This window comes from Talpa europaea (assembly GCF_964194135.1).
Source record: "Talpa europaea genome assembly, chromosome: 12".
Classification (NCBI taxonomy): Eukaryota; Metazoa; Chordata; class Mammalia; order Eulipotyphla; family Talpidae; genus Talpa; species Talpa europaea.
In genome coordinates, this window is record NC_140079.1 from 3,610,203 (window position 1) to 3,627,005 (window position 16,803).

Below are 16,803 nucleotides of genomic sequence, written 5' to 3' on the forward strand. Positions count from 1 at the left end.
TTCGCCAGGTACTGTCTGAGCAGATGGCGTGCGCTTAGGGTAGTCGGTGTGTTTGTTTCGAGGGCTCTTATCTGTCTCCTTCTAAAGCAATCTCAAGTTTCTTTAACTTGATTTACTTTCTTTCATGATGCTTAAAATCATTCTTTTTTTTTAAGATTTATTTACTTATGATTTACTTATGCATACAAGAGCTGGGGTACAGGCCAGAGGTGACAGGGGTGAGAGGACTCACCAGAGACAGAGTGGGGAACAGAACAGGCAGACTGACAGAATACACTGCTGAGGGGAGCAGCGGGGAGACAGGAGAGGGCTGCTGCGCCCTGTGGGTTGCTCCCTGGCTGGCTGGGGATCGAACTCATGCTGCAGAGGTTGCGGACAGCTTCACAGATTGTGCTGTCAGCCCCGCAGGTTACATCTGTGCGGACCCGCTGGGTTTTTAATTACTAGGAAATTGAAGGTACAAGGACTTTCGCTTTGTTAGCTGAATGGAAGACTCTTCTTGTGCTTTTCCCCATGGCTGTTTGAATTCTGTGGAGATTAATAGCTTTCGTGCTGCTAAACTGCCTTATGGAAACTTTATTTGGGTGTCAATTAAAGCGCTAGCCCTGAATAGCTTCCGGGGGGGAGGTGTCAACACTGAGCTTTTGATTGACTAAGTTCCTGAGCTTTCTTCCTCTGCCTCTACTCCTGAAGGCCAAGTACTGCTCTGCGTGGTTCCACAGGGCTCCTGGGCCCTCCAGCTGTCCGTCCTGTCCCCGGGTACAGGGCTGGGTGGGAGAGGAGCCGACAGGAGTAGCTCCTGGGTGGGAGAGGAGCTGACAGGAGGAGCTCCTGGGTGGGAGAGGAGCTGACAGGAGGAGCTCCTGGGTGGGAGAGGAGCTGACAGGAGGAGCTCCTGCTAGCTGCTGAGCTCTGGACCTTGGAGAAGCCACGGAGGACAAGCAGGCCAGCCAGCAGGAGAGGCAAGTAGCCGTCCTCCGTGCACCGCTTGGCTGCCTGCTCTAGCCCCAGCCAGTGCCCATGCGGCAGCTTCTTCTCAAGGGCCGAGGGCTGTTCTCGCTCAGCCCCTGCCGCGGGGTACCCCGTCCTCCTCTTGATCACTCCACTTGCCGAGCCCTCCCAAGCGGGACGCTGGCTGCAGGGACCGAGGCTGCTTCTCTTCACCTTCCTTCAAGGACTGTGTCCGCCGCCCTCCCTGGGCCCCCCTGCATCAGTCTCCAAACCTACAGAGACGTCCCGAACACCTGGCGAAGGCAGGCCAGGGGCTTGCTGTTTCATAGGATGAGGCCTTCGGGGGATGTGCGCTGCACATACTTGGAATTATTTCAAATGGGGTACAAAATGCAAAGGAAAAAACTGGGCTACTCTGAGAACCGAGTTAGAACCTGGCTCTAGTTCTTATGAAAAAAGGCAAGTGAAGCTGTCAGCAACCTCGGGCATCAGCTCAGCAAAGCGCTTTCTCCGCCTCCTAACATGGTTTTGAGAATCCCCTGGGGCCGGGTATGTGAAGAGCTTTTGGACACAGTAAGGGCTTGTTCCAGTGGCATTTGCTTCTGTCACTCTGGGAAAACACCTGTTACTCGGGACGGTACTGGGATCACTGTAACCACGACTCTTGTGAGATATTTGTAAGCTTGAGACTGAGGGGCACGCAGGGCCCCCAAACTATTAAGGGGTGCATGCTTGAAAAGGGCCCAGCCACCCACATGTACGAAAGCAAAGAGCAGAATCTTATTGTGAAAGATTTTTAATAGACGTGGTGTGCAGAGAGAGGGTGGAAAGGATTTTAGATTCCCAGGAAAACTCCAAAATCACCAACCCCCCCCCCCCCCCGCCGCCTTGGGCACACACCCAGCCAAGGGCTTGGCCTGATGTCGGGGCTGAGGCCTGAAAGCTGCCGCAAGTCTAGGGCACCTTCTGGTGGGGACCCTCCCAGACGCCCAGGGCTCAGGAGTGGCGCCTCTGAGGGTCTCTGTGCACCCTCCGTGCCCCGCTGGGGTGTCTGCACCTTGCTCCGCTCCCAGCTGCAGCTCCCTGTTCAGGACTCCATGAGTGACCCAGGAATAGCCTCAGTGCGGGCAGGGAAGCCGGTGCTCGTGGGGATCCCCCCGACCCGTGCCCAGACGCGTGACACTCCCAAGGGAGTCCATGTGCTGGGACAGCACCGGTGGGTGTGAGCCGCTGCCTGGATCGCATGGAGGTGGGGCTGCCTGGGGAGCCGCCGGCAAGGGGGGGGCCGGGGCCCCGCAGTGACCGCCCGTCCCCCTGCAGTGTACCTGAACGAGGCCGGCTTCAACTTCGTGAGGAAATGCATCCACGCGGTGGAGACGAGAGGTAGGCGCGGCCACGCGGCCCCACGTGGGCCCAGGCGCAGAGGAGCGTGGTCGAGTATCAAGGTGTGAGCTGTCATAAAAGGCTACATTTTATTTGTTTCTGCCCTGCCCAGCTACATTTTAAGCTTCAGTTTACCAAAAACTGTACTAGAAGCCTCTGTGAGAAACGATGTCTGCGCACGACCCCTCGGACTGCTGCGGGGCTGGTTATTCTCTGCCCCTCCGGTGCTCCCGGGCCGTGGGGGGGCGGCGGGCCGGTGTGAAGCCCCGCAGAGCCCCGCAGAGCCCCGCAGGGCACCCCGGGAGTGCGTGTCCGCGGGCGTCGGGCGGGCCTGCCGCAGGGAGAGGAAACCGGGGCCGGGCCGGGCCTCCGTCTGGGCTCGGCGTCCTGCCCTTGAAGCGGCTCACGCCGCTCTGCGCCTCTGCTCCCCGCAGGCATCACCATCTTAGGCCTCTACCGCATCGGGGGTGTGAACTCCAAGGTCCAGAAGCTCATGAACACCACGTTTTGTAAGTCTGGGGTGGAGCCGGCGCCTTCGCTCAGGGTCGTCTTCTCGCAGATGACCCAAACCCGGGTTCCGGGGAGATACAGGCCGCGCCTGTCTACAATACAACGTTGTTTTCGAATAACGTTTAAGCCCCGCGCTGTGTGGGTGCAGGAGCTGCGGCGGGGGGCGGCCCTCGGCGACGCGGGCAGCGCCTCTTGCTGTCTCGGTCTCGGTGGCTGGAGGGACGGGCGTGCGGCTGAGCGCGCCCCGGGACCAGCCTCTGCGCTCCGCCCATCCGCGGGGCGGGGTGACGACAGGACCCGCTCTCACAGGACGGGGGCACCCTTAGTGACACCCCCTGTGGGTGCAGCGGCCCCTGCACCTGCACCCAATTCAGGGAGCCAGAAGCCGGGGCCCGGCAGACCCTGCGCGTCAGCCCTCCGTGTGCCCCCCACGCCCCGAGGGACAGCGCGCTCTCGCACACCCACACCCACCTGTGTCCGAGCCCGGCATGCAGAAGTGTGAGCGATGGTTTGAATTCCACGTTTGAACAGCTTTTTATTCTTTCCAGCTCCCAAATCCCCTCCCGACATCGACATCGACATCGAGCTGTGGGACAACAAGACCATAACGAGTGGCCTGAAAAACTACCTCCGGTGAGGCGGCCCCCGATGCCCCCCGCCCCGCCCCGCCCCGCCCCGCGCCCTCCCACGGCCGTGTCAGGGCCCGGCCAGGCCTCCCCCGCGCGGCCCACTCTGCGGCCGGCGTCCTGGCTTCTCGCGCAGGGAGAGGCTGCGCCGTGTTACTAACACCAGACCCGCGTCGTCCCACGTGAAGGCGGGGTTGTCGTGAGCTTTTGAGGAGTGACTTGGAACGGAGACACGTCTCCTTGACTCGCCCCCCTCTGGGGGAACTTCGGCCCCGGCCCTGGCCTCACAGGCTGGAAACCTGCCTCCCGGCGCCTGGACAGGGTCGGGCTCCAGCGCTAGAGGCACCCGAGTCTCCCGCCGGCGGGCGCCCCTCACGGGCCCTCTCCCGCGGGTCCAGGCCCTCGCCCGCCCTCACAGCGGTGCAGGCGCTCCGGGGAATGCGAAGACACTGTTGCTCTGACTGTTGCTCTGAACGCGCCCCGTTCTCCATTGCAGGTGCCTGGCGGAACCGCTGATGACGTACAAGTTACACAAAGACTTCATCATCGCCGTCAGTAAGTGCCTTCCCCTGCACACGTCGTGGGCGCGGCCGCGCGTGCTGTGTCTTGGCGGGACACGGTGTAGACCGGCCGAGGTCTCCGTATCCACGCCCCTGCAGCTGTGGCAGCGCGACACGCGCTGGCTCGCAGTGCGGTTTATGAGTAAATGAGAGAGAAACTGCGGGGTGAGCCCGGGAGCGTTCCGTCACCGACGACCCGGCCGGCGGGACAGCGGGGGGTGACGAGAGCTGTGAGGAGCCCTGCTTTACTGGACGGGAGACCGTCCGTTTCTCACAAGGCAACTTTTTGGTTCCGCAGCTGAGACTGTGGGCCTGACCCTAAATCTGCAGCCGCACGTCCAGGGAGGCGGCGGGCAGCCTCACTCCAGCCCCCTGGCCAGGGACTGTCTGTGCTCTGGGCACAGCCGGGCCTCGGCCGAGACTGTCCCTGCTGTCTTGTCACGTGCCCAGCGGCCGGGTCAGTCAGGCGCTTCCTCGGCTGCTTGCTGGAGGGCGGAGAGCTCGTGGGCGCAAGTGTCACACAGCTCTGTGACCGGCCCGTCAGCCCCGGCTGACAGAAGTGGGCATTTCCCCTTCAGACTGCCCCCGGTCAGCATGGGCTGCAGTCTGCTAGGCCTCTGCAAGCAGCCCTGACACCGGGAAAAGTAGCTCTGGGTCGTCCAATCTGTCCAACGTGGCTGGCACCGCCTGCTTCCTCTGGTGTGTGTGGGGCAGTGTCTGGCGCGCTGGAGACAGGCTGCAGCAGCTGGTGGTTGTTGACGGGTCCCGAGCCCGGGTGCTGCTCCTGCAGGGGCTCCGCGGACCCGGAGTCTGGCATGGGGGTGCTGAGTGCGCGCGTCTGGACGGGAAGGAATTGGGCTTGTCTCACTTCCCTGGGGACGTGGCGACTGCCCCCTCCCCTAGGCCTGAGGGTGCCAGCAGCACTCACGCTGAGCAGCGCACACGCACACGTCTGAGCGCTCACAGGCACCGCCTGCGCCTTCTGTTCCAGAGTCCGACGACCAGAACTACCGGGTGGAGGCCGTGCACGCGCTGGTGCACAAGCTGCCGGAGAGGAACCGGGAGATGCTGGACATCCTGATGAAGCACTTGGTCAAGTAATCCTCTCGTGCCCGCTCTGCTGCCGCCAGGGTTACGCTTGTGCCTGCCGTCCCGAGGGGCTGGGGGTGCTGGGGCGCTGTCGTGTGCCCCCAATACCTTTCAAGCAGGCGGCACCGCATGTGTCAGCCACATGTGTGCGCCTGCATGGCTGATGCCATCACATAACTAGACCCTCTGCCCGCTAAGCCCACAGCCTCCCATGTCAGCTTAGGGACGGGTGAAGGAGTAGGTGGTTTCCCTCCAGGTGCTCTGTAAGCACGCGTCTGGCAGAGGGAAACAGGCGCCCGAAGGCCATGAAGGGGCTGGTGGCACCCAGCTTCCCGGTCAGATGGGCCCACGCCGGGTGCCAGCACACCTGCTCTCTGGTAGCATCCAGTGTGCAGAGTCTGTCCTGTTTGGCCGTCTGCAAGGACATTGGGGATGAAACGCTTCTGATTCTGACCGGGGCCTTCTCAGCTCCCGTGGGTGCAAGGGGAAGCAGCCGTGAACCAGGCTGATTCTAGTTTGAGCTAGAAGCGGCATGGATAATCCCAGAGCCTTGAGTCCCTGTATCATTTCATTTTTGGCTCTGGAAGAGTGAGCATCGCTCACTCAGATACGAGCACAACCTCGCGTCGTGCTGCAGACGCCAGGCGGGGTAAGGTAGGGAAGGCGCGGCCACTGAGGTGAGGCTCCGCCTAAGTGTCTCCAGTTTCCAAATCAGGCGAGCGAGTGGGTGGTTTTGATCGTTCCTGGGATTACTGCGCCCAGGTCGGCCCCGAGCGGCCCCCGAGGCCACACATTCTCAAGTCAGCACGGAGGCTGCCGTCGCCCGGTCACTGCCGACTGGCGCAGGGCGCAGGTGAGGCGGCCGCTGCATCCACGAAGTACCGCTCAGTGGCGCTAGTGAAGTGATGGACGGCCCCAGATGTGACCAGAACCACTGGGCCGCGACCTGCCCTGCGCGGCACAGCGCCGGGTCGGCACCCCTGCCCCTGCGCCGGCGCCGCGCGACTCTGAGCGCCTGACGCGGCGCCCCTGTGCCCCGCAGGGTGTCGCTGCACAGCCAGCAGAACCTCATGACCGTCTCCAACCTCGGTGTCATCTTCGGCCCGACCCTCATGCGCGCCCAGGAGGAGACGGTGGCCGCCATGATGAATATCAAGTTTCAGAACATCGTGGTGGAGATTCTCATAGAACACTACGAAAAGGTAGGCCGCGCTTCCCGCACGCGGGGGTTCAACCTCGCGTCTGACGGAGGCTCCCGTGTGCGGCACGGGCGGCATCGTGCGGGCCTCCGTCCTGGGACGCGTCCGTCTCGGCAGCTTTCTTCCTCGGCGGGACCCTCCCTGGCTCAGGGTCTCAGTGCGTGCAGAGTGGACCGTGTCCTTCTGCATCATTTACCTCCCAGGACCTTCTTTAGCACTGGTAGAGCCAGTTCTTGACTCCTGCTCAGAGAGTATTTCACAGTCACTTTACAGGTAAGTCTGGTTTAACCTTTGCGCTTGCTGAATGAAACTCTCAATTTTAAGGAAGAAAAAGATTCAGGTAACGGGGCTTGGCCGCGCTAGCTCTATCCAGTATGAGGTAAATCCTTCAAGACAGTGAAATCCGCCAGCGCCTCTGGCGTACTGGGACTTAGCATCATCCCCCTAGCTCCACCCGTGCTGCACATGGCGAAATTCCATCTCGGGTGGGCACCGTGTGCACGCACGCGGCATCCCTCCCTCCTCGCGCCCGGTCACCGCACGCGTGGGGAACAGCAGAGTCAGAGCAAAGGAACAGGCCAACCCAGCCAAGCCTTGAACGCTGCCTGCAGACGGAGCGTGCCGGCGGTGGGGGGCGGGATGGGGGGTGGAGGGGTCTCGGTGGCGGACGACGGGCTTCGGGCTTTGGTGGGGAGGCGGTGTGGTCACGGCTGTCGAGGTCCACGCCTGCACCCCTGACTCACGCGCGACAGTGCACATCAACACTGTCTCGATCTGTGTGTTTTAAAAACACACGCAGCCTTAGCGCAACTCCGGGCACAGGGGCCTGGGAAAGCCAAACGAGATGACCGAGCCCGTCCAGCGGTGCCCACTCGTGCTGCAAGAAGGGGGACCCTGCGCGCCCCGTCCTTCCTAGCGTCGGGGGAAAGGCCCTCGGGCCCAGCTCAGGCCTGTGATGGCTCCTGCCGCGAGGCAGGCCCTGGCCGGGCCAGCAAGGCGTCCCGGGCTGAGGGGGCGGGTGTCACGCCAGGCAGAACCGGTGTCTCGTGCCGCAGACATCGCTCGTGTTCGAGAGGATCCATGAAATCACTGGGAAATGCGACCTTAACTGTTGCGCAGCGGGGGCGACTGGAAGGAAAACCCAGAGGAAAACCACTCCTCAGCGTGAACCGAAAACGAGCTGCGTTGATTCCCTGCACGGGCGCCGGCCCAGGGCTGGTCCGGCCGCCCCGCCCGCCCGCCCACCCGCGCCTTCCCTCCCTGCAGATCTTCCACACGGCGCCGGACCCCAGCATCCCCCTGCCGCAGCCGCAGTCGCGCTCCGGGTCCCGCAGGACGCGCGCCATCTGCCTCTCCACCGGCTCCAGGAAGCCCCGCGGGCGCTACACCCCGTGCCTGGCGGAGCCCGACAGTAAGTGCTGGCCCGGGGCGACCCGCCGGGCGCCTCTCACGTGTGGGTGCGGGCCCTGGGCCCGCCCGGCGTCCCTCGTCCTGCCGGGAGCCGCGAGCTGCCTGGACGGAGCCGTCACCGCTACGGGGACCAGCTCTGCGGGGGCCGGCGCGGCTCCTGTCCCCGGCGCGCAGGTCTCTCCTCCCGGCACACGGACCGCAGGCAGCGCCGCGGGTTTGGAGTGTCGAGAGGAAAGAGAAAAAGACACGACCCAGGGGGCCTCACCCACCACCATCCTGAGCCGCGTCCCAGAGTCGGCGGCGGGGGCTGGAGCCAGTCAGCCGGCCACGCTGAGCCCCGCAACCTGAATTTGATAGAAAACACCCAATTTTAATTCTGTTGGCAGCTTTCCCGGCCTTTACAAACACGCCCGGCGCGCGTTTCTGACGCGGCCGCGCTCCTGGCGGGCCGGGCGGCCCTGGCGGGAGGCCTGGCCTGACGGCTCCTGGGCACCAGCCGGCTGCAGCGGCAGGAACACCTCGCGCCGCCGCCCCCCCCTTCCCCCCCCCCCCCAGAGCCTCATCCCTCTCGCCTGGGCTCCTGCTCGGCCCCAGGTTTTGTCAGGACTGGAGTCCGTCGGCGGGTGTCGCCTCGCGGGGCAGGTCAGCGGGCCTGGGGGAGGCCGGGGGGCAGGTACGGTGTGGACAAGGCCCCGCTCTCTCCCGCGCCCCGCAGGTGACTCCTACAGCAGCAGCCCCGACAGCACGCCCATGGGGAGCGTCGAGTCGCTCTCGTCACACTCCTCCGAGCAGAACAGCACCACGAAGCCGGCCCCCGGCCAGCCCCGGGAGAAGTCCAGCGGGATCCCGTGGATCGCGGCCCCGTCGTCTGCCAACGGACAGAAAAGCCTGGGTCTCTGGACAACGAGTCCCGAGTCGAGTTCTAGAGAAGATGCGACCAAGACGGACGTGGAATCCGACAGCCAGAGCGTGGCCTCGGTCACCGGCCCGGGCGACGCCTCCCCGCCGGCAGACCTGGTCAAGAAGGGGCCTTACGGGCTGTCCGGCCTGAAGAGGAGCTCCGCCTCCTCCCTGCGCTCCATCCCCGCCGCGGAAGGTGAGCCGGGGCGGAGCTGCGCGGGCTGGGCCTGCCGGCCGGCCCATCAAGAGGGAGAGAGGAACGTGCAGGGACGAGCAGCGCTGCCGCCTTTGCTCCCCCCACCCCCACCCCCGAGCTGGGCATTTTCAAGCTCCTGTGGGCTGCGACGTTTTCCCCGGGCCCTCCCGCCTCCGCGAGGTGCTGTTTCACGGCGGCCGTGGATTGTGGTCGCCCTGCGCGACGGGTCCCCGTGCTCAGGGACGTTCTGTGCCTTCTCACTGTGCTCACAGAGAAACGCTTGCTTTTGTCCCGCGCGTGCTCTGTGTCACCGCGTTCCTGCTGCTGCTTCTGTCTAATAGCACCAGCCTGTCTTCTTGGCCTTTCTTTTCAGGAAACAAGAGCTACAGTGGATCCATTCAAAGCTTAACGTCGATCGGCTCCAAAGAGACGCCCAAAGCCCCACCCAACCCAGACCTGCCTCCAAAGGTGGGCAGGCGGCCGAGGACGGACGCCGCCTCCAGTAACGGCTACCAGCGGCCCGGCTCTGTGTAAGTGACGGTGTCTGCTGTCTCCCGGGGCGCACAGGGTTGGTCAGTGCGAAAGAACCCTCAGGCAGCCCAAGGCTAAATGCAGGTGCAGAGTGAGGCCAGAGCCCGTCCGGAGACTGCGCACGCCGCCGCCGGGGTGCCCGAGAAGCAGAGCATGCTAGGAGTATGGTTTGGTTCAAGGACGTGAGCATGTTCTAGCAGAGCTGGGCTTTGAGGCCAAGAAACTTCCCCGAAGGCCTAGCTGCGCCTCTCAGAGCAGGCTGCCGTGCCAGGCAGGGCCTGTGGGAAATACAGGTGGTCTCCAGCCTGCAGGGCTGTGGGCTCCCCCCACTCCCGCCCACCCCAAGGACTCAGAAGCCCCAGGGAACAAGCAGCAGGAAGGTGAGGTCTTCTCATCAAGAGCTGGGAGACATGGAGAGGAAGTGGGAAGCTGGACTAAGAAAATGCAGAGAGGGAGGCTCGCTCTCCCCTGCGGGCCATGGAGCCAACGCCACCTGAGCCTCCCCCCAGGCATCTTCTGGATGCTCTTCTGGGGCGCGAGTCCTCCCGGGAGCAGGAACCAGCGTGAGAAAACGACTCCGCATGTAACGACCAGTGCACGTGCGCCAGCTCCCGTCAGCGCGGGGCCGGGCTCTGACACGGACCGCGTCTCCGTCCCACAGGCGCCAGGGGCTCTGGCGGCCCTGACAGGTTCACAGCTCAGGGCAGGCCCAGCGGGACACCAAGCCACAGAAACAGCATCTAAAACTCACTTATTCACTCCTCCCTTTGGTAAGAGCCTTCTGGCTCCAGGCAGTGTTCACCCCGCATTCTCCTTCCCGGGAAGAAAGCCGCGCCGGACTGCGGCAGGTGCATCTGTAGCCTGTCCGCTCTCAAGCCGGGATAGTTCTGGCCACTGAGGGAGGTGAGGACAACAGCCCCGGGCCTCGAGAGGAGGAGCCGAGTGTTCTATCAAAGGGTCTGGCTGGGGGGGGGGGGGGGGGGGGATATCAATTAAAATTTTAAAATCTAGTTTAGAACATTTTTCAAGGAATCTGATTTCTTTGCTAGTAAATATACTCTCCTAATTACTCAGGGTGCCTCAGTTTTAATTTTTTTTTTTCTACCCAAGTCTCCCCTCTTCAGCGGAGCATGCCCTCCCCCGTGATCTGAAAACAAGGTTGGGTGCGAGTCACTCACTGCTAGATTCTTAGTTTGAGCTTCACTTTACAGAAACTGCTCAAAAGTAAAAACACAGATAAGCGAGTTTAGAATCGCCTTTGTTTATTGGCATGAGCGGCAATTCTTCGGGCTCCACAAGCGCCAGGAATGCCGCTGCCGCTGGGAGCAGAGTGGGGAGGAGAAGGCCCTTTATGACCAGCTGCTCCCAGTTTTCCGAGACAGGTGGAGGCCAGCAAGCTCCCCGGAGCGCCGGGGGCCGTGCTGGGAGCTGGAACAAGAGCTAAAGATCTTTTCCTGGTGAAAAGTTAAAAACAAAATTCAGGTCACGTTCTGGGGACAGTCTAACTCTTCGCTTTGGCTGCGTTTACCTGGTAACACCGAGTTTCACTTTGAGCTGGATTTTATCGATTTAACAAAGCTGCATTTAAAACTTACTTTGCAGGGTGGCGGCAAAAGCACAACTGTTTGAAAACGTCGGTTCACTCAAGCCAGCTGCTTCTGGGCGGTAAGTTCTCAGAGCCCTTAAACCTGGTTAAAACCACAGCCGTGGAAGGGCCTCCCCTGTGGCCTAGGGGCTAAGGCTCAGCGCTGCCAGCCACAGCAGCCTGAGTTCCGTGCCCCAGCCAGGGAGCTGACCCCGAGACAGGGCGGCGGGCCTCTCTGCCTTGCCCACAGCGCCACCCAGAGGTGCTTGTCTACTCCCCTTCCTTTCCTGATCCTCTGCTCCCCTCCCTTTCCCGCTCCTCCCCCTTCCCCCCACCAAAGGTGTTGGGGGGGCGCTGCCCTAGCCAGACCTCCCTGATGATGAGGGCCGCAGCAGGCAGCGCTCACCACCACCCCCCCATGGGAAGCAACTGACACCAGAACAATCTTGTCAAACTGTCCTACCCTTTGGTCAACGATGACATGCTTAGTTGTTGAAAGAACATATAAATCTTGATTTTTTTTTGACACCCCCCCCCTTCAGGCTGTACCTAAAGCATGTGAGGGCAAGATAGGATAGATAACTGGACATACCGCTCTTACTAGAAGGTCAATAAAAATTCTATGGCTGTCTCTGTGAACTTACTCCAGCCGGCAATGGCCCCTCACAGTTTCCTCCACAACGCCTAGCGGGGGTGGGGGGTGCTCAGAGTGTGTTGCGCCCCCAGAGTACTTGCTTGGGCTCACCTGGAGCCTCCGTGCAAGACCTCGCCTTCCTTCTTCTATTGGTGCCCGTGAGAAGGGGACGCCTGGTGCCCGAGACGCTGGTCTCTGGCCGGCCTGTTGCGGCCGCGTTGCGCCACCAGATGGAGCCTTTTACCAGGGGACACTGAGCTGTCAGTTGCGAGAATACGGTGGGAGTGACGTTCCACAGCCAGCCTCCACAGTTCTACTGTTCCACACTCGACACTCGTGTGTTGTGGATACTCGCAATCAACCCTTGCTGACCTCCTGCATGCCCGACCCCAGGAACGCTCCCCCTCGGCTGTGGGCGGCAAGGGGACATGCACATTTGGTTAATTTGGCTCAAGGAGAGAACGGGGGGATTGCAGGGCCAGTCAGGGAGCAGTGGGGGGAGCAGTCCACCCCCAGGGTGGGAAGGGAGAGACTTTAAAAAAGGCAGCTCCTTGGCGACAGCGTCCCACCCGCCAAGACTGTGGAGAGAGTGATGATGTGACTTCCGGCGTCCGCTTGGGAGGACACGGCAAAGGCAGGCACGGGCCCAGCAGTGGGGAGCCTGGGAGTGCGGACAGGCCCTCAGGACGCGTGGCGGGGCCTCTCAACTGCCCGCCCAGCGGTCACGCTGCCTGGGGAGGGTGCTCCGTGTGGAATGGCTAAGGGTCAGGCCAGGAGGCGGCGGCGGTCACCAGCAGAACCTACAAAAGAAGAGAGGCAGAGGGCTCTGGTTTCAGCCCAAGACAATGACGAGCCCTGCCATGTGCCGCAGACCCAACCAAAGTATCTGATCAAGGCCTGGAAAATGCTTTTTCTTATAAGCCTCCCCCAAGTGATTCTTACGTACAAAAAAAGTTTGAGAACCGCTTAAGAAAATGCCCCGGTGCCTGCCGTGTCCTCAGGAGCTGCTGTTCATTGCAGCCGTTTCCTTGATGCCTTGCGCCTCCAGCCCAGGCGCTCACGCTTGGCAGAAACTCACTGAGCGCAGTTCAGGCAAACTGCAGCAGCCCCTCCAGGTTAAACTGACGAATGCGTGAGAATGAAGAGAACGGAGCCCCGGTCGCCCGTAAGCCAGCAAGCATCTCCACTGTCCGCTTTCCAGCCACTCTGTCTGTGGTTACAAACCACGGGAGCAAAGCGCAGCACAGTAGCTCGTCCAGTGACTGGTGCAAGCGACTGTCAGTCACCAGGAAGCCAGGGCTCGGCACCGCCCGCCAGGCTCCCCTTCCCCGGGAGCACCTTTAAAGATTTTAAAAAATGTTGGCGACGTCTACAGGCCTTTTGTTCATGTGATACTTACCGTATTAGAAATTTAAACTGAGTTTTTATGAAAAATCCATCTGCAACAAGAAGAGAATCGCTTTGCATTTCTGCAGCTCCCCGTCAGGCGCTGCTCCCGAGCTGGGGCTCCGCGGTCCTGCCTGCCCCCACCCTAGAAACACAGGAAACCAGGAAGCTGGTTCGCCGGAATGTTCCTACACCGCTGGCCAGCACGGGAGGTGCTCAGACACCACGTGGAGACACCGCCCCTTCCTCCCTTCGCTGTCAGGGAGTTGCCATCCGCCCGCCTTTCACCGAAGTCCTTTTCACTCCACAAGCTCCAGTGGGGATTTTTCGGCACTGAGGGACTGAAGCCACAAACACCCAGTGTTTGGTCACAGAATCCGAAGAACAAGTGGCCAATGTTAAGAACCCTCCCGCCAGCGACCCGGGAGCAAATGCAGTGTCCCGTGTACACTGTCAGGCCGCCAGGGGACTGGCCAAGGACAAACCTGTGTGAAATTCCTGCTCCCACCTGGCCCGTGCGCTCTGCTCCAGCAGCCCTTGTCAGAGCCGGGCACGTTACTGAACTGGTGTGACTCACCTGTCAAGCCATCTATTGCTTTCAGCTTTTCTATAGGTTGAAGTGGCCTTCTAGAAAGCATGTCCGCTTTGACTGGGTAAGTGATGTCTCCCTCACGATGTGGACAAGTACTGGCACATTCGCACACTGACCTCCGGAAGCCTCTGGAAGGGCCCGCAACTGCGTGGGTGGTGTCGGAGCCAGGCCCGGGGCCTGGAACGGACTGTCCTCCAGGTGACGAGGGCCGGCAGCTCTCAGGAAGGGTGTCGTCATCTACCTCTCATGTAGGAAGCAAGGTTTTCAAAATTCTTTTCAAAGTCTATTAAAATCTTCTGGAGAGAAAATTCAATAGGTAAGAGTATTCTTCTCACATCCTCTTCAGCACACCAAGGCAGCGTTAGCCCCTGGAGAGAAGATTTCACTGCCATAGACGTCTGCACTAAATTGTCAGCGCTCTCGGCCCGTAGCACCTGCGGTTACGTGTCTCAGCAGAAGGAAATTGTACCTGTCTAGTCACAAGCACAGAGAACTGAAAAGCCTATGCTGTGTATTTCTGACACACTGATGATGTGATTATTCTGCACGCCTCCCCCTGCATACCGCCCGAGTTTACTCAAAGGAAAACTCCAGCCTGAAATATTAAAAGAACCTCAGTGGCACCTTCAAGTGTAATTTCAAAAACTGCCTGACGGCAAGGGCTAGGCGTCTCTTGATGACTCAGGCCGGGAAGGCAGTGCTGACTGGAGAAACCGAACACTTGGTCTCAAAAATCTTACAGAAATCTCTAGAGAAATGCTTATGCAACCTTCAGTTAGCGCAAATGACTAGCCGTGACTAACGACGTACAGGAAGACACAGTGCGAGGTAAGTCTGACCTTCCCCGGTGTGCAGAACTTGGTGGCGCCCTCGGCCCAGTGCCCGCCCGGCGGGCTGCTGTGCACCCACACGCCCTGAGCAGCACGCAGCCGGCCCTCCCGGCGCCTCCTGTGCTCTGCTCTTTCCCGTGCTGGGTCACGGGGAGGCGAAACAGGTCCCCTACGAGCTTCCTCTGTCTGCCTGAGACTCGCCTCAAATGAAAGATGGGGCAGGGCGGGAATGACCGTCCCTGCGAGCTCGCCCTCCTCAGCGCACCCTCGGGGCTCCCAGGGCATTCTGGAACTGCAGAGGGAGGCAGTGCAGGGGCTGGTGCTGATCTGCAGCTCACACGTTCCGGGCCTGGGGGAGGAGCAGGAAGGTGCCCCGACTGTCGAGTAGAAACACGGCTCAGCGCGTTTCCCCTTTTCCCCTCAGTTTCAGTGAGTAGTTACTAGCACGGACTGGGCGTTGTTCAGGGAGGTTACGGCTTGTCTGGAGGAGAAACACCATCGCAGAGCAGCAGTTACAAAGGCAGCGGGAGGAAGGCTCTGCGGCTTGTTCCGGCTCGTGGTCAGGAAGGCCCTGGCTTTTGTTGGTTCAGGACATTTACGATGAACTTCTGGAAAGAGGGAGATGCAGATGTCTCACGCAAGGACCCCCCTCTCCTGGAGGCGAGAAAGGGCCCCCCTGACAGGAGAGGGGAGCAGAGGCAGGTACACAGGAAGCCAGAAGAAGCCGGCGCTGGCTGCCAGCGGCGGGAACCAGAGAGGGCTAGAGCTGGCGGGCTCGCCACGGCCATCGCGTGGCCACCACCTTCTCACACTGCCGTCGGGCTGCTCTGCAGGCCAGCAAGGGGCCTGGAGGACCCGGGGGGTAGAAGCCAGGCAGCGCGCCTCTCCAGCCGGGCTGTGACTGAAGAGAACCAGCCACAATCTCCCAAGACAACTGGATGGTCGCCGAGGAGACCTGACCGACAGGGACGTGACTGGCGGCCTCATGGGGGCCTTTTCATGTTGGCTGAAGTGTTGTTAAGCAAAGCGTGGCTGAAATTAAAATTCTGGCTTCTATTAAAAAGCAGAGCCTGATTTCCCATTTGGTGACAGATTCCCATTCAGGAGACGCCCTCCGTCTGTCCGTGTGGCCTCCGGGCAGCGAGACGGGCTGGCCGCCGGGTGGCACCTCAGGCTGTTTGCCACAGGTGCCACTTCCCCTGCGGCCCTTAGCGTCCGGGGCTGCTCTTCAATAAAATGAAAGTCATGACACACACAATGGAAAGTAGTGGCGACATTCCAGCCAACAGCAGCATCCCTCAGACCCAGGGCGGCGGCCCGGGCGGCTGGTGCGGCGGGCTCTTGAGAAACACCCGCGCGCGCGCGGACGACTACGGTTAAGACCGCGGTGAGTGTACGTGTCCTCAAGCTGACCAAAACGTCTCTCCTCTTTCAGCCAAGCCAAGGCCATGTACTCCTGCAAAGCGGAGCACAGCCACGAGCTCTCCTTCCCGCAGGGGGCCGTGTTTTCTAACGGTGAGTGGACGGTCCCCTCCGCTGGCGTCACGGTCCCTGGGAGGCCGCGGGGCTGGCGCAGAGCAGGAGGCTGAGGGAGGCGCCCGAGACGTGTCGCGCCGGGCCCCGCCCGCGTAGCCGCTATCCAGAACACAGCGAGCACCGGGGTCCACCCGGGCCCGTCCTCCCACCGAGGAGGGCACATGACCGCGGTGGCACCGGCCGGGATGGCCGCGATCGCCTGAGCGCGCGCGTGGCCGTCGCCGTCTAAAGCTAACGTTTTTTTGTTTCTTTGGCCAGTGTACCCGTCGGTGGAGCCAGGATGGCTGAAGGCAACCTATGAAGGCAAAACAGGACTAGTCCCAGAAAACTACGTCGTCTTCCTCTAACGCCACTCAGCGGACGGCAGTATCTTCATGGTATCCATGGTGACATAATAAGTGCTACGGCTTTATCTGACACAGACAGGGGATCAGCCCACTAAATGGAAACAGTCCATTCCCATCGAGGTCTATACCAGCAGCCTATGTAGCTCCCAATCCTGGAGAATTGAAAAGCACAAAGTTCTAAGTTGTTCGCCATTTTGACTGTGCTGGGTTCTTATTTAAAAATCCCGCGCATCTGTGCTGTGACACAGTCTTCCCTCTCAGGCCCGAAGGCGCTACCCCAGCTCTGCCCGTCACTGTCTGACGCCCTGAGGAACCTTGAAGTCATTCCTTGATGTAATTTAAATTGTGCATTTTTTTTCTTGAAAATATTCTGCTTTTATACGTGATTGTTTTGCTGGTCCTAAACATTTCAAGATGTTCTCTTCAACTTCATCTGTATTTGGTTACTGAGGAGATAATGTTCAGAAGAGTAACGCGTGAGGTGGCTGTGAAGGGCCCCGGCAGAGGCGCACCGACCCTCCCGTCACGGCCGCCGGCC

General features: G+C 61.0%; 1 protein-coding gene across 3 annotated transcripts in view; it reads left to right on the top strand.

Annotated features, from left to right (window-relative positions):
* Nucleotides 1-16,265, top strand: part of ARHGAP42 (Rho GTPase activating protein 42) — a gene marked incomplete at its 3' end in the record, with an annotated part of 142,788 nt that extends 126,523 nt beyond the window's left edge. For 2 of the 3 annotated variants that reach the window (XM_084251457.1, XM_084251459.1), the window contains 12 exons: nt 2,272-2,334; nt 2,769-2,843; nt 3,393-3,477; nt 3,967-4,025; nt 5,022-5,127; nt 6,162-6,321; nt 7,585-7,729; nt 8,444-8,824; nt 9,198-9,354; nt 10,958-11,020; nt 15,818-15,897; nt 16,177-16,265. In XM_084251457.1, the coding sequence (XP_084107583.1) occupies nt 2,272-2,334; nt 2,769-2,843; nt 3,393-3,477; nt 3,967-4,025; nt 5,022-5,127; nt 6,162-6,321; nt 7,585-7,729; nt 8,444-8,824; nt 9,198-9,354; nt 10,958-11,020; nt 15,818-15,897; nt 16,177-16,265 (1,463 nt within the window). The remainder of the gene's footprint in view (nt 1-2,271; nt 2,335-2,768; nt 2,844-3,392; nt 3,478-3,966; nt 4,026-5,021; nt 5,128-6,161; nt 6,322-7,584; nt 7,730-8,443; nt 8,825-9,197; nt 9,355-10,957; nt 11,021-15,817; nt 15,898-16,176) is intronic. The other variant, XM_084251458.1, reaches the window with a different exon arrangement.
* Nucleotides 16,266-16,803: the final 538 nt, after the last annotated feature.